This window comes from Pyrus communis, chromosome 15 (assembly GCF_963583255.1).
Source record: "Pyrus communis chromosome 15, drPyrComm1.1, whole genome shotgun sequence".
In the NCBI taxonomy this organism is placed as follows: Eukaryota; Viridiplantae; Streptophyta; class Magnoliopsida; order Rosales; family Rosaceae; genus Pyrus; species Pyrus communis.
Window position 1 is genome coordinate 2923813 of NC_084817.1, and position 17834 is coordinate 2941646.

Sequence of the window (17834 nt, forward strand, 5' to 3'; positions counted from 1 at the left end):
AACATGTGAAAAGTTGCACCACATGACAAGTATTCCACTTACACAAAAGTTTATGTATTTTAAGTGAGACTAGTAGTACAATTGTATAACTTATTGATACATTACAACCTTTGCATATGGTCCAATATCCTAGTGGATAGGGTGTTAAGTTTTCATCTATGCATCTCGGGTTCGAAACTTACCCTCCTTTAAATTATTATAATAGTTTCAAACCTTTCCCCTCCCCTTAACAACAAAAATGTTATTTATTATTGATAATTATTATTAAGTTCCGAATAGGAGAAAAGTCATACATCACATGTTACCAACAGGAAAGAAGCACATTAATTAACACTTCAATAATAATTCAATCATCAACAACCACGTCATATGATTTACAAAATTTGATCTAAATAATTGATTTTCCTAGCATTACCCTTTCTTCATATATATGCAAAAGCATATTACGTACCTATATATGTATAGATACTATTGTTATGTACTAATACATTCATACTAAAACTTATGTACCGATATTTCCGTCTCCGTACTTACATACCAAATCACCAATACTTTTGTACCTATGATATTTTTTTTTAAATATAGATTGTTTTTGTATTGATGTTGACTTAAAAAAATAAAATAAAAGAACTTGAATTTTGAATAAATTTTAGGGAATTGTTATTAGCACTAAACTAATCTCATTTGGCACTCCAAACTTTCTATAATTAGAAAGAAAAATACACTTGCGAGGAGTGTAGAATGAGATTTTTGGAGTGCTAATAACAATTCCCAAATTTTATCTATTAATATAATTAGAGTGCAAAATATCTTAAGTATGGATGGTTAGAGAATCTGGAATGGTAAATTTATGAATAATAAATGTGGTAGAAGTACTTAAATATGGTAAGTTTCAAAAATAGGGACTTGAATTAGATTTAGAAAACCTTAAACTATTTATAAAAGAAAAATATTTTAAACCCTAAGATTTAAAAGGCTAAAAAAACAAAACATCTCACGGGAAGTGCGATTTACACTCCAAAAATCTCATTCTACACTCCTCACAAGTGTATTTTTCTTTCTAAATATAGAAAGTTCGGAGTGTAGAATAAGAAATTTAGAGTGCCAATAACAATTTCCTATCCACTCCAAATTAGTATCCGTAAAAAAATGTCAGCAAGACTCATTAATGTAAATTAGTAATACCACATATATATGACATTAACCTTTGGTCGCGAAGGGCTGCGGGTATTTGTTGGTAGTAGAGGGCAAAGAAAGATGTAATAACTAATCCAAAACAACCAGTGGAAACTCTAATGAAAGAGGAGCTAGAAATGAGACTTTTCATCAATAACAGGCTAATAAAATATATTGCTATTGGAATTAACGTAAGAATGTTCTGATCCTTATAAGCTTATCGGAGAGCGAGATAGGGATGGCAACAGAGCGTGTCGGGTTCAGCTCTTGGGATAGTTTAGGGAAGGAAAGGATACTCATGAGTGTTTTTGGCAAGGGCGTAGAGAAGATGAGGCTTTCCTGCCATTACAACTTTTGCAGCTTGTGTTATTTTAGCGTCTTGTTAAACAATCCCATAGCTGTAATTTTCCAGACTACGTATTGGTTTGGTACTGAGATGCTTTGATAAAAAGTGGATATAAAAAAAACTGAGCTTAAAAAGATGTTTGGTAAACACTTAAAAACAACTTATTTTTATAGTTTTGGATGAAAAAAAAAACTGAAAACATGAAGCAGCAAAAATGAGTTTATTCTCACAACACAGCAGAAATAATTTTTTTTTCAAAGCACAGTAATACCAAACCAACTCTACATCGACCACAAAGATCAGTTTCTTTGAGCTGTCCTCTCCTCGCGCTTATTTCCTGCATGCATACGCAACGTAATGCTCTTTAGCAATTTGTACGTCAGTCATCAGTCATCGCCACTAGCTCCGATTAAAATGAGGTTAATTGTCGAAACTGTGCTCAAATGCCAACATTAGAAAACCAAGAACATATTATAAAAACTTAATTGCCAAACTTTTATTTCAGATACTTTGGTCTAAATCTTTTAGTATTACTTTACCAATGTGGTTTACTTCAATTTTCGCCAAATTAATTTTCATCAATTTATCATAACTTTGGTCTACGTATAGGTCACGTGCTGTCATAGTTTTTTTTTTTTTTTTTTTTTTACGTCCAATTTCAATTACTTCCGTTTGAATAAGAAAAATAAACTTGAAATTTGGACAAATTAAAAACTAGAATTTATAAATAAACATGCGCTAATCCTCTTATTTAGATTTATAAACATATAAATTTAGAATTTTCGAGTTGAAAAACAAATTGAAATTTGGGACCTCTAATTTCCATGTTTAAGATCTATGTAGATAGTTGTCATTTTTGAATTTCTATAAGTGAGATTTAAAAATTATAAAAAAAAAAATAAAAAAAAAAATAATAATAATAATAAAAACTCAACCATAGTGGTCACTATTGTTAGTCCCACCACCACACCCATCATCATCACCGTTGCCATCGTCACCACTCACCAAATTATAGTTGCTGCCACCAATACCCACCATCACCGCCACTATCATCATGACTTATTATCATCATCGTCGTTATCGTTGCCACCATCCACCATCTTCTTCACTGCCGCCACCACTGCCGCCAATGCTGCCACCACCTCCACCCACCATCATCATCACCACCACCTTTGTTAGTACATTTCCTAACTACTATCTCTCAACGTTAGAAAACCAAGAACATGTTATAAAAACCTAATTGCCAAACTTTTACTTCAGATACTTTGGTTTAAATCTTTTAGTACTTTACCAATAATGTGGTTTACTTCAATTTTCGCCAAATTAATTTTCATCAAATTTTCATAACTTTGGTCTCTACGTGTAGGTCACGTGCTCTCATAGTGTTTTTTTATTTTTATTTTTTTTTACGTTCAATTTTACTTACTTCCATGTTTGGGACCTCTAATTTCCATGTTTAAGATCTATGTAGATAGTTGTCATTTTTGAATTTCTTATAAAAAATTTAAAAAAAAAAAAAAAACTCAACCATTAGTGGTCACCATTGTTAGTCCCACCACCGTTGCCACCACCACTTGCCATCATCATCGATGCTGCCACCTCCACCCACCATCATCACTGTTGCCATCGCCACCACTCACCATAATTATCGTTGCTACCACCATTACCCACCATCACTGCCACTGTCATCATGCCTTATTATCATCATCATCGTTATTGCGGCCATCATTCACCATCTTCGTCACTGTCGTTGACGCTGCCATTACTGCCGCCAACATTGCCACCACCTCCACCCACCATCATCACCACCACCACCTTTGTTAGTACATTTCCTAACTACTACCTCTTACATTGGATTCTGTATTTGAATTACCTTATCCTTTTAGGTTAACCAAATAAGAAAAATTTACAAATAAGAAAATAAATTTTAAAAAAAAAATAAATAAATCACAAATTTTAGAAAATAAATTTCTTCATTTTGCAATTCCTTGAAAATCTTTAATTTCTTCGTTCACAGATATTAGAATTGTGGTAATATCACACTAAGTGAAACCAAATTTTCATTGATGCAAGTCCCCTATTTTTTCACACAAAAAATAATTATTGTTGCATGGCTTGATTTTGCATTATTCTGACTTACGTTGTGAGACTAGATATAGAAGAATTGTAGTATAGCAACGACAGAAAGTACTTTTATTTTTTATTTTTATTCAAGTTGCTGCTTGCATACTTAAATTCTTTTTTTACCTATAACACACGCAAACCAATTGTCACTATATATAGTTTGTGCCAATTCGTCTATGTATAATTATGTATTACTATTACATTTTCTGTTATAAAATTTGCCCTAAGTTGCTGCTGCTGGTGGTGGCTTAATCAAACTTTTTAGCCAGCCTAATTAAGCAACTAATCACATAAGCCCTCGTGCTCAGGGGCACCCTGCAGGGGCAAATCCTATTTTACGACCACCTACATCATACACCACCTGCAGCCTCTTTTGCTGAACGTTACCAAATATCCCAACGTCGCTGTCGTCGCTGTTCCCGGCAAACGCCAGGCAAACTTGATTGGCACTCGCCACATACATTATCCCCGTCTCGTCCAAATCCAACGTCATCCCTCCGCCGAAAGCAAACGAAATCTTCGGATACGTCGGCGTTTTAACATTGCTGAAGTCGTAGCAAGTGTCGAGAATAGAAAGCGCCGGAGCCGAGGTGTAGCTCTTCATCCGCTGCCGAAACGCGTCCCGTAGTGCCCTGTATGCCGTCGCCGGCAAGCGCGTGATCACCGTCCCGGAATCGATAATCGTCCCCGAGGAGGAAAAAACTTGACCGGAAATCGGTAATTTTTTCCCGCCAACGCTGATCCCGACCACGTTGAGGCCGTAAAACGACCCGTCGTCGGAGACGTCGACGAGGGGTGTGAATTTCACGCCCTTGGAAGATTGGCCGCCTTTGCCGAATCTGAGGTATCCAGTGCCGCTAGATGTGGAGGGGAGGCAGTAGGAGAAGAACCGGTTGTATTTCAAGGCGGATTGCTCGACGAGGGAGATGTTATCCCGGCCAAGACCGAGCAAACCGGCGGCACCCCCGAAGAGGCCCTTGTTGTTCTGGCCGCATCCGAACAAAAATCCATCAAAAACATCCGTCGACGTCAGGCTCAGCCGCTCTTTCCCTAAATATCCGACGGAGAAGGACCGATCTCCGTACTGAATGGTGTAGATGCATGTGGAGGTGTAGCAGCGGGGGCTGTATCCCGTGGCTGACGCCAGCTGGGAACATGTGGCAGAATTGCATGAAACATTGACGTATGAGGCGGAGGTTGCGGGGTCAAAGATGGGCTCCTTCTGGTCGTAACACGAACCAGCACATGGGCGGCATTGGGTCCACGTTAGATCGCTGCCTGTGTCGAAAATGAGGGAAAGCTGCTTCTTGGGTGAGCCCAGACCCACGTTGACAATGTAATTGCCCGAGCCCACTACGCTTCCGGACTGGGCGGGGATGGTGGTGGCGGCGGATGGACGGGGTTTGCCGACAGTGGTTGTGGATGGTGATTTATTGATGTTGAATCGGGAGTGGATTGAGTCGACTCGGGCTTGGTCCTGGTTGAGGATTTGGGCATGAGTTAGAGTTTTGGATTTGTTCTTGTTGATTCGAGAGCATGGTCCGTGCTTGTGTACCAGTTTTAGTACCGATGAAGATGATGACTCCTTGCTCTCACCACCTGAATTCAAATAGATCGATTACAATTAGTTACACTTTTTTACTATAACCGAAGGAGACTACGTCAGATACAAAATCTTAAAACGCTTTCAAGTGATAAGAGTGGTTTTTAAATAACTTTTAAGTACTTTTTGAGGAAACACTTTGCAATATCTCCAATTATTATTATTTTTTTTTAAATTTTAACAAAAGCACTTTTCAATAAAAAATGCTTATAAAGAGAAATATATGATACATAACATTTTCTTATAATCTCTAATGTTCTTTGTATTATTTTACTTAGTACTGCAGTCTAGCGATATTTTTTTTTCACTTGTAATTACGAAGTCTTATGTTCGATTTTCGCTAATGGCAAATTTAAATTACATTATTATGGCTAGCCTAATGTGAGAGTTAGCCCCCTCCCTCATCCTTGTCCTTCTGCCAGTCTTGTGGTACCTGCTTATGTGGCCATGAATAAACAAAGAACATGCATGGTTTGTGGATAAATTGGTTTAGTACCAAAAGAAAATAGTTTTTGAAGGTTATGATTTCATGTTCCTATTGAGCAATCATTCCGTAATTTTTAATTATTGTAGCTTAAACACACACAAATATATATATATATATATATATATATATATTTTTTTTTTCCTAGCAAAAGATATTATCTAGACTAATAAGAGAGGATAGGTTTAGTCTCACAATAAGCTAACAATAATTTAGTTCAAATTCTCTTTTGGTAAGAATCTAACTTAAGACCTCTCACTTACAAGTGAAGAGGAATGCCACTAGACTGTAGTACTCAGTGACAAATATATATATATATATATATATATACTTACACAAAAAAAAAAAAATATATATATATATATATATATATATTTTTTTTTTCGTAGTTAATTAAATTGTTAAATGTCAAAAAAGAAAGGAGACCGGTGAAGATGAAACCTAAACAAAAGTGCATAAATATTATTATTTTTTGCTACTACAACAAAACGTCATTTGCACACACACACATAGATATTTTTGAAACAAAAGACTCAAGAAACAAAACCATGAAAAAAACTCTTTTAATAACTTTATGAAAGTTCCCAAAATTTAGACAAAACGAGTCATTCTAATTTTTATAGCATAAATTGGTTGGAGCAGCATGTTTTCCTTTTAGTATATATTTCAATTCGATTCACCTTTCATAATTTAAATTAATTTAATGTAATCTATTAGTAGTATATGAAAAACATAATCCCTTTTGTTATTGGTGTTAATATAATCGTGTTCGCATCAGATAATAGTAAATCCTAGCTCACTATTTTCATATTTGGTTCCGTACGTATCACCATCATGCATGTTGAAACTTACATCAAATTACCAAAACCTTATTACTTTCCAAAATAATATAATTTTATGACTTTAGGATTTTGCAGAATCTAATCCGTGCTTTCTTTATTAAAATATCCCCTAATTTTCTTTTATCTATTTTATAAGACGAAACATTTCTCCGACCAGCCGCAGGACATATATTTCCAACATTGCAATTAAACCTTGTACATAGAAGCAAGCTCTAACAAATTATACAGTGGCCTTCTATGTGAGTGATTTTTTATATGAATGATCTTTTGCAATGATGACTTACGAAATGACCGGTTCAATAATATTGAAAAAAAAAAAAAAAAACTTGAACATATTTATTAACCTTTGGCGGAGGAGCTAGGGCTGCATGAGGTTGCTGGCAGCAGAGAATTGAGTTCAACTGTATGAGAAACTGGATGGGGTTCAACTGTATGGGGACTCTGGTTCTCTTCCAAGGCAAAGCCCTTCTCCAAAGAGCTGAGAATTAGGGATAGATATACAGAGAAGCAAAGTAAATAGTTCATGAGGGAGGAGGAGGAGGAGCTAGAAATACTGGGAGTTGCCGCCGTGAATATCGAAAACTCTTCCCAGAATTCAAATCATGGTGTTGCTCCTACATATAGCGTGACCTTCTCAGCCTTATAAGCGAATGGGAAACCTATTGGCGTCTTACACGTCACCCTTACAACTTGACATGAGACCAATTGATTGATTAGGTTTTTTTTTTAAGGGTAGATATAACAGTCTGTAGATATGGCGTATGTGTACGTATATTTAGACTGCGTGGCTTCAGCTTCACGTTCTTTGCTGAATTAAGACCAACTATCCCGAATCACATACACAGATATTGACAAACGAAGCACGCTTAAAAGTTAGTGATAAATACTATAGTCTATACGTGACGCAACCTTCTCACCGTTTTGTTCATATAGTATAAAGACACAGCATCAGCCTTAACTAAAGGGTGAGACCTTAGGCAACCACCTTATATACCTTCCCCTCCGTCATTTTACCTAAAATTTCATCACGTGATTAGTAAGCTTGATGAGAGAGAAACAATATTTATGAACAGGACGTCTCTGATTTACAACACTACCTACACACATACACAACTTGTGAATAATATTGACATGGTGTGTATTTAGGTATAATATATTGCTTGACCTATAATGACATATAGCTGGATGATATATTGAATATCTCTGTGCATTCGACTCGTTTGACTATATCATTGATCAGGGTTAGCTTGCTTTGTAATCGTACATAGTTGGTGGTCATACAAAAGTAGTCTTCATTATGTGACTGGTTAACGTAACAAAGGAGATAAATACATATGAGCTAGTGTATTTATGATTGTATGTGACTTGTGCTATAGAAGTATTTCTTCCTATTCTAAGGTAGAAAACATCGACCATCACAACATGTTAGTTGATTTATATCACTTCCGTGGATCTAATTACCTACTAATAGCTATAGGGAAGGCACCCAAATTATCATCCACTACTAGTTTGTACTATACCTTAGTATATTATTGCATGAACATGGTTTTCTTGTTAATTATAGGCAAATTAGCAACATCATTAATTCTTGCATTCATTTCAGCCTTCCAGAAGATATATATATAAAAAAATTTTCACCGTTTGTACAGTATTTTCCAGCACTGAATTGACTTGGGTCAACGTTGTCAATTTTCATGCCACTTGATTTTTCAGTAGTGGAGACATGCTGGAATGGCAGCCCAAAGGAATCATCATGTTTTCCATGATTTTACTCATCCAAAACAAATATATATGATGAGTGGATCCTTTTAAAGGGGCAAATCAATCCATTGGTTTGTTAATGGATATCCGTTAAGACTCGTTTAATTTTGATATCATCATAATATATAAGTGTGAATAGTAGTGGTGATGATGGTGTTAGGTGAAATGAAACTACATGAGTCTTAATATGTACTCATTGACAATCCAATGAGTTGGTTTGCCACCTCTAAATTCATACACAATTGTTAGACAATTTTTTTTAAGGCCCACTCCGTCCACTTTTAGGTGTTTCTTCAAATATCATGTTTAAAAAAAATTACCTAACATAAAACCATATAACGGTTGGAATAAGACTTTAGGGCCGTATTCGGTAATTTTTTTTTTCACTACAAATGAATATCTTAATAGTTTTAAATTTGTCTAATTTTTTGTAAGAATAATCAATGAATGATGTTCTAAATCGATCCGAACATGAAATACATTTACGGAATAGACCCTACAAAAACTTTTGTAAAATGATGGTGGAAAAAAAAGAAGATACGGATCCGTCCCATGTATGTTAATTTTCTAAGTGGTAACCCACCCACCCCAAAATCGACATCATCCCACTATAACGTACTCCACAAATTATATAGAAGTCCAAAATCTAATATTGATGCACTTATTTCATTATCCCATGTAAATCCTTGGCATGCTATTTCTTGTTATTGTTCATATTAAAAATTCGACAACATCCTATGATTAAATACAATACTATCAATATTTCGAATTCAGAGTTTGAGAAAATATTATGATTAAAACGAAGACTTGTATGACAGGATAATAATTATTTTTTGGCGTAATTGTGCAACATGAACAATAACTTTATGAGTTTATTTGGTGCATAATTTAGGCACAATTGCAACCAACAAATAATTGAGTCCACGAAGACCACACCCAGCATCAAATTAAAATTATTGGATGAAAATTAACACCCACCAAGGTTTATTCAATTCAATACTACTCCATATAAATACTACTTCTTTATAAATCTATTATGTACTTGACCATCCTCACTAATAAAGCAATATTAGCACACTAATAAGTAGAAATTTTCTTTTGCTTATAAATTCATGCAAAATAAAAACAAATTTCCAATTAATATGTACCAACAATTAAGTTAATTCGTCAATTTTTTTCTTCATATGTACAATGAAATACCTTAAATAAGACGATGTTTTTGTAGTTAGTTGTGTTATACATCCCATGAAGACATAGTCATGAATCCGTCGCAATCTAGACTTTGAATTATTGTTCATGAATTTATGACTTTTGACATCAGAATATTGTTTTCATAACAATGTCATGGCCTTAGTTAACAAAATTAAATAGAATGGGTGGTCAATATCCTAATGGATAAAGTGTTGGATTTCCACTTATGCATCTCGGGTTCAAAACTCCTTCATCTCTTAAATTACTGTAATAGTTTTGAATCCTCATCTCTTCCCTTAAAAATAATAATTAAAAAAAAAATCCTTAGTCCTGCATAGTTCTCTTCTTCTTGCTTGATTGTTAATTGCACATCAACAGTTTCTGGTGATTAATCGTGAAAGAAAAATAGTGGGAATCTTTAATCGGAGAGGGAAAAATGATTGATATGTTGGAACTTGTTAGGGCGTGGGGTAGACAGAAGTTGTGGTGGATGGCGGAGAAAAGCTGGAATCTGTCCCAAAAATGAGAGAGTGAGAGAGATACTGATAGAGATTTTGATGGCTTGACTTCCGATCATGTTGTAGTTTTCAGCACCAACATGCAACATTTAAATTTTTATTTATTTATAAGAGTTCATACTTTCTACGAATTGGCATGGCTTAATTATTATTATTATTTTATTTTTTCTTCCATATGCCTAATTTCCCCACTTTGATAGTGCACCGTGCACCATTGAAAAAGATGAAAAGAGTGGTTAAAAGTATCAGTTCACATCATCATCTGAAGTTTCTAATCTCCGTATATCGCAAAAATCTTAGCAACCCATTACACCAATATTATCTCTCTAGGAATTCATGTGCAGTACGCACGATCTATTACACTAATATTATATCTTTAAGAATTCATGTGGAGTATGTAATAACGAAATTTGCACTGATATAGTGTTGACTATTGATAATAACACATTGATAAGTTGTGTTGTTGACAATTTGTATATCAATATTATATGTTATTTATCAACAACTTATCTTTTAATAAAGAACGAACATCTTGTCCAGAGAAGAACTAACTATATGCATGCCATTATATATATAATAAAGTTACTTGTATAGTTTCTAAGACGATTCCCAACCCTAGAACATATACTTCATGTTAATGTAATGTAGTTGGAACGGAGTCAATGTTTGGTTATATTTTTCCTAATGTAATGTAATAAAGAACGAACATCTTATCTAGCTAGTGCTTAGTTGATTAATCATCGAGGAACTATCCAAACAACTACATAAGGATGAATTTTTCTTTGAGTTCACACTCTTGGGTAGTCTTCATGTGCTTATTTTCTGGTTACACATGGATGTCACATTTGCAAATCGCCACCCCTTTTTAATGCAACATGATACACTAAGAAGGACACTACTCTAAAAACACATTTTAGAACCATTTCGTGTTTAGAGTTAATTAACTTTATTTTTAGCATAGTTTAGCAGTTGTCTCTTTGATTAAGATGGATTATTGCTCATTGTGTTTCATATATATAGATAACTATTTGAAAACATATTGAACTTACCTCTTAAACACGAGAAGAACTTTCATGCAACTAGGATCTTGTGGGGACATAATATGTCGACTAATAGGAACACATGCACCATGCATACAACTTATCAAATATGACTACTCTGTAAGAAGGATGAAGTTCAAAAGTGTGATCCATGTGAGGAAGTTATCAATGGTCAAAACAAAGTCACTTGTCAAAAGATTAAATAGGTTGTTATACATATAGTTGGTTAGTTAGAATCTGTTGCTTTGGTTAGAGTGAGTTAGTTGATATAAGGAGGTAGTTAAAGAGGAGTACTTGCTCTGCAAGTTTGGCATTGAAAAACTTCTATATAAGTGAACAATGTAAATCATATGGGGCTCCTAATGAAGAAAAACATTTTCTACTGATACCACTTTCTCTCATCTCCTTTATCTCTCTTCTTAAAACTGTTATTGTAGCTATCTTAACATGGTATCATCGCCGGCCGATCCGGTGCTTCCGCTCAACCTCTAAAGCATTTGTTTCTCTTCTCTACCCTCTAGTTTGCATCTCTCTGTGATTTTTGGCGACGGAAAACATACCAGTTGCTCAGAAAGTTGGTTTCTTCTTGTCTGCCCACCAACTGTTCGATCAAACGTCTTAGTCAACGATTGTTCACGAAATCTGCAACATGGTCACTGCAACTTAGTTACAGATTGTTCAGTCACCGATTACCAGTCTTCTCTCCATCGTCTCCACTTCTGTTACAGTAAAGCTTAATGATTCCAATTATCTTACTTGGAGCTTTCAGGTCCGATTGCTTCTGGAAAGCCATGGAATTATGGGATTTCTTGATCGTTCAAGAAAGTGCCCACCACGGTTCAACGACAATTCTGAAGTTGAAGGGGTTGAAAATGATGACTACCTGGTATGGAAAATGCACGATCGTGCACTAATGCAGTTGCTCATTGCCACATTATTAACCACTACCATTTCCTGCGTCATTGGGTGCAATAGTTCTGCCAAGATGTGGTTGAATCTCACTGAGCGATTCTCTGCTGTGACAAAAGCAACGATCTTCCAGATGAAGACAGAACTTCAGAATATTAAGAAAGGGTCAGAATCAGTTTCTGTTTATCTCCAAAAGATTAAGGATGCAAGAGATCATCTTGCTGCAGCTGGAGTAATTTTTGATGATGAAGATATTATAATTCTTGCATTAAAAGGACTACCTATAAAATTTAACACATTTCGATGTGTGATCAGAGGAAGGGAGAATGAGATATCTCTCAAAGACTTCAGGTCTCAACTCCTGGCTGAAGAAGCTATCATTGATCAGTCTTTTGACAGTTCTTCCGGATTGTCCTTTGGTAGTGCCATGGTTGCTGGAATTCAATCTGACAAAAGGAAAACACTTGTTCTTGATCAAGATCAACCACGGTCCTCCTCTGATCCATCTTTCAGGCACAATGGAGGATCCAGTTTTGCTAATTCCAATCATAATACTTGATCTTACAACACTGGGAGTTACCACAACTTTGGCAACTATAAGGGTAACAATTTCAGGGGCAAAGGGAGAGGCAGATTCCAATACAATTCAGGTCCCAGATTTTCCAACGGTAATCCCGGCATTCTTGGTACTCCAAAGCCATATCAATCTCACTGCCCAGATCACCCTTTTGAGATTCCTACTTGTCAAATATGCAACAAAAAGGGTTATGTTGCTGCAGATTGCTTTCAAAGACATACCAACACTACCTTGAGCTCTCCTATTCAATGTCAAATCTGTTGGACATATGGACACTCAGCTCTTCAATGCTATCACAGAAGTAATTTTGCATATCAAGGGAGGCCTCCAACCACTAATCTCAGTGCTATGTATGCCAATCATCAATCTTCAGCATCATCTGACCAATTTTGGCTTGCAAACACTGGTGCTACATCACACATGACATTTGACTTGGCAAATTTGGACCTCTCCACTTCATATCAAGGAACTGATACAATTACCACTGCAAGTGGTGCAGGTTTGCATATTTCCAATATTGGCACGTCTAAATTGGTTGTTCCTCATCATTCCCTCACTCTTAAGAATGTATTACATGTTCCAAAGCTTTCTCAGCATCTGTTATCCGTTTATCAACTATGCAAAGACAATAGGTGCAGATTCATTTGTGATGATGTTTCTTTTTGGGTTCAAGACAAATCCACAGGGAAAATCCTACTCAAGGGGCTGTGTAGAGCTGGTTACTATCTTATACCATTCACTATTTCACAGAAGCAAGCTTCACCACCTACATCTCATTGATGTTTCCTTGCAAAACCAGTTCACTCAAGCATATGGCACAAAAGGCTAGGACACACATCCAATGCAATTACTTCTGCAATTCTACATCAATCTCAAGTACCTGCATCACTAGACACATGTTCATCCATTTGTACACCATGTTTAGAGGGCAAGTTCACCAAATTACCATTTCAATTCCCTGTAAACAAATATGTACATCCTTTAGAAAAAATCCACAGTGATGTATGGGGACCTACCCCTTTACTATCCTATGAAGGATTTCGGTATTATGTGACCTTCATAGATGATTGTACTCGTTACACATGGATTTTTCCATTAAGAAATAAATCAGAAGTATTTGCCACTTTTGTTCATTTTCATGCCCATTTGAGTACACAGTTTTCTGCTATAGTTAAAATCTTTCAAAGTGATGGTGGTGGTGAGTATACAAGTACCAAGTTTCACCAATTTTTAGCACAACATGGGATTTTACATCACAAATCATGTCCCTATACACCTGAACAGAATGGTTTAGCAGAAAGAAAACACAGGCATATTGTAGAAACAGTAGTAACCCTTCTTCAAACTGCCAAACTACCTAAGCAATTTTGGGTTCATGCTTGTGCTACTGCTACTTACTTGATAAATAGGATGCCTTGTGCTTCTTTACGCATGAAGTCCCCTTTTCAAATGCTATATAACACTGTTCCTGAGATTAACCATCTCAGGGTTTTTGGTTGTGCCTGTTTTCCTTTGCTCAAACCATATAATTCTTCTAAACTTCAACCTAAGACAGCAACTTGTGTGTTTTTGGGATATGCAAGTCAATATAAGGGGTTCATATGTCTAGATATTGCCACTGGTAAAATTCAAGTGTCCAGACATGTTTTATTTGATGATGCTAGTTTTCCATACTCAACTTTCACAGTGTCACACACTTCAAAATTATCTTTTGCATCACCTATTACAATGCATCCACCCATGTTACCTCCAGTCATCACATTATCAAATCAAGCAGTCACACCCTTATTTCATTCCATCTCATCTCCTACCACAGAGTCCTTGTCTATGCATTCATCTAGTGCTTCAGAATCTTTTTCTGCATCTCGAACCTCAGAATCCTTGGAAATAGGTGCATCTCGTGCTCCAGAGTTTGATTCTTTACCTGCACATGACACACATGCATTACACATACCCTGTGCCTCTTCTCTACATCAGTTGCCTCCACCTAGCTCCAGTACACAGCACCATATCCTTGTGGATCCTGATTTCCACCTTGAGAGACTCAAAGTGGTTCTGTCCATACCAATGAATGTACATCCCATGCAAACAAGGTCCAAGAATGGGGTGTTCAAAAAGAAAGCTTTGTTAGCTACGGTTACTTCTGAACCCAAAACATTCAAAACTGCTTCCCAAGTTTCTGAATGGCAGATTGCAATGCAAGAGGAAATAGAGGCTCTTCATTCTCAACATACTTGGTCTTTAGTCTCATTACCACCTAATAAGAATTTAGTTGGATGCAAATAGAGCTACAAAATTAAAAAACATGCAGATGGGTTTGTGGCAAGGTACAAGGCACGACTTGTAGCACAAGGGTATAGTCAAGAAGAGGGTGTTGATTATTTGGAGACTTTCAGTCCTATGGTAAAACCTACAACTATAAGGTTGATCTTTGCCTTAGCTGCTCAATTCAAGTGGTCTCTTAGGCAGCTAGATGTCAAAAATGCCTTCTTACATGGCATCCTTCAAGAGGAAGTATATATGGCACAGCCTCCGGGTTTTGCGAGTGTCACACATCCTTCAAACTATGTTTGCAAACTTCACAAATCATTATATGGTCTCAAGCAGGCTCCTCGAGCCTGGAATGAAAGGTTCACCAGCTTCTTACTAAGCTTGGGATTTCAAGTTTCACAGGCTGATCCCTCGCTGTTTATACAACAGTCTTCAAAGGGCACGGTGTTATTGCTTTTGTATGTTGATGATGTCATTCTCACAGGTAATAGCACTCAATTGATCAACGAAGTGATCACAGCTCTCACTGTAGAATTCGAAATGAAGGACTTGGGCCTCCTGCACTACTTCCTGGGATTGCAGATCAGTTACACCTCAGAAGGATTGTTTGTTTCTCAAACAAAGTATATTAATGAGTTAGTTGATAAAGTTGGCCTCCAGGACTCTAAACCGTGTGCTACACCATGTCTCCCATATCACAGACTCCTCAAGGATGATGGGAAGCCGTATCACAATCCGGATCAATATAGAAATGTTGTTGGCGTTCTTCAATATCGTAATTTGACAAGACCTGACATAGCATTTTCAGTCAATCAAGCTTGTCAGTTCATGCACAATCCTATGATTTCTCATGTCATTGCAGTTAAGCGAATCCTTCGTTATCTCAAAGGGACATCCACTTATGGTATTCATTTTAAACCCGAACCATTGCATCTGCAATCTTATAGTGATGCAGATTGGGTAGGAGATCCAAATGATCGCAGATCCACTTCAGGGTTTGTTGTATTTCTTGGTTCCAACCCCATCTTATGGGCATTAAAGAAGCAACACACGGTATCCCGAACATCCACAGAAGCTGAGTATAGAGCGTTGGCAATCACGGCTGCAGAACTTGCCTGGATTCGACAACTATTCTGTGATATGCATATACCTTTACATTCCTCTCCGCTGATATATTGTGACAATGTCTCAGCTATTGCCCTCTCTACAAATCCTGTGTTCCATGCAAAATCCAAACACATTGAGATCGACTATCATTTTGTCCGTGAAAGAGTCACTCGGGGTGATCTTCAAGTTCAACATGTGTCTTCGACAGACCAATCAAAAAAATATCCTAACAAATGGCTTGTCTGCACCATTATTTCAGCACCATTGCAACAATCTGATGCTTAGTGTTCTCGAGCATCAGCTTGAGGGGGGATGTAAGAAGGATGAAGTTCAAAAGTGTGATCCATGTGAGGAAGTTATCAATGGTCAAAACAAAGCCACTTGTTAAAAGATTAAATAGGTTGTTATACATATAGTTGGTTAGTTAGAATTTGTTGCTTTGGTTAGAGTGAGTTAGTTGATATAAGGAGGTAGTTAAAGAGAAGTACTTGCTCTGCAAGTTTGGCATTGAAAAACTTCCATATAAGTGAACAATGTAAATCATATGGGGCTCCTAATGAAGAAAAACATTTTCTACTGATACCACTTTCTCTCATCTCTTTTATCTCTCTTCTTAAAACTATTATTGTAGCTATCTTAACATACTCTACCCTTGACGGAATACACAAACCTTAGTCAAATCCTAACGGGCTAATGGGCCACATACCCTAGGAAGGTCCTAGAAGCCCACAATCAATATGCCCTAGACCCAATTCATTGCAAACGGTCCAAGTCGATTGCCACTGAACCTACGCATATCACCTTGATATGTAATGGGCTTATTTATCAATCTCTTAGCATGACAAGACTCTCCAAAGAATATTTAGGAATCTCATTAGAATATTTCTCCATCAATGTACCTACTAGATAACTTTCTGCTAACAGGTTCAACAAACTTGGACACTAGGGTTAATTTTTCAATTTTCTATAAATACCTTAGGTCAACCACTTGATTCTGGTAATAAAAAAAATCTCACCACACTCTTATTACTTCCTACATTCTTTTTTACTTGGGAACCAGAGATCCTTTGGCCAGCACTGGTGTTAGTCTAACTCTGTTTGTCTCTTTTCTTGTGTGTAGGTTGTAAGAGCAACCATATAAGCTCTATAACAAACTAGCCAAGAACATAAGATTTAACTAACTAAATCACAATCATCACTCCAAATATTCTGTATATGCAAATACTGAAGTAATATTTGCAACACATACCAGCAAAACTGTTTGCCGAAGTCTTTCCCGTGTGTTCTGTCATAATAGTCCTTCATAGTTTGTTGTATGATCTCCCTATCCCACACATGGTGAAGATTGGATTTGTTTCTGTGCCAACGCAAGGCTATCGTGTTTCCTCCCTCATCTGTCCTGAACCCGACATGCATCAGCTGATGAATATCTCCCACAAAGTGTGACAAGAAAACCAAGGTCTCAGCCATATTATATCGACGGTCAGATGTGTCTTCTGTGTAGTGTGAAAACTGAGAGGTGAAGTTTTGGATGGTACCAGTAACACACATGTTCTTTACGGCATTGATCAAAGGAAAGAATAGTGCTAGACACCATATCATAACTATGTTCAACAAATTAGGATTAAGAGCCATTAGAGAAATCTATACACAACCTTCTCCTCTCTGCAAAACTCAATGCTCTCCAAGTTATAGGTAATTGGAACAATAAGAGCGTATTTTTGTGAGAGCAGGGGCTTATGGTTTTTATACCACAAAATCTGGATTACCCTATAATAATCCTACAAGGAATACAAGACCAAATCCTTGTACAAGTATGAGTTCTATTCTCAAGCCAACGGTAGAGTTTCAATCCAAACCAAAGTTGAATTAACTCTTAGAAACA

At 36.5% G+C, this 17834-nt stretch overlaps 2 protein-coding genes across 2 annotated transcripts; one reads left to right on the plus strand and one right to left on the minus strand.

Moving 5' to 3' along the window:
- Positions 1-3702: 3702 nt before the first annotated feature.
- Positions 3703-7250, minus strand: LOC137718588 (aspartyl protease family protein At5g10770-like). Its single transcript, XM_068458138.1, has 2 exons — positions 6920-7250; positions 3703-5245 (listed from the first exon to the last, which is right to left on the minus strand). Exons 1-2 carry the CDS (start codon positions 7098-7100, stop codon positions 3951-3953), a joined length of 1476 nt encoding a protein of 491 aa, XP_068314239.1. The 5' UTR covers positions 7101-7250; the 3' UTR covers positions 3703-3950.
- A 7721-nt stretch (positions 7251-14971) lies between these two features.
- Positions 14972-16234, plus strand: LOC137718100 (uncharacterized mitochondrial protein AtMg00810-like). Its single transcript, XM_068457610.1, has one exon. It carries the CDS (start codon positions 14972-14974, stop codon positions 16232-16234), a length of 1263 nt encoding a protein of 420 aa, XP_068313711.1.
- Positions 16235-17834: the final 1600 nt, after the last annotated feature.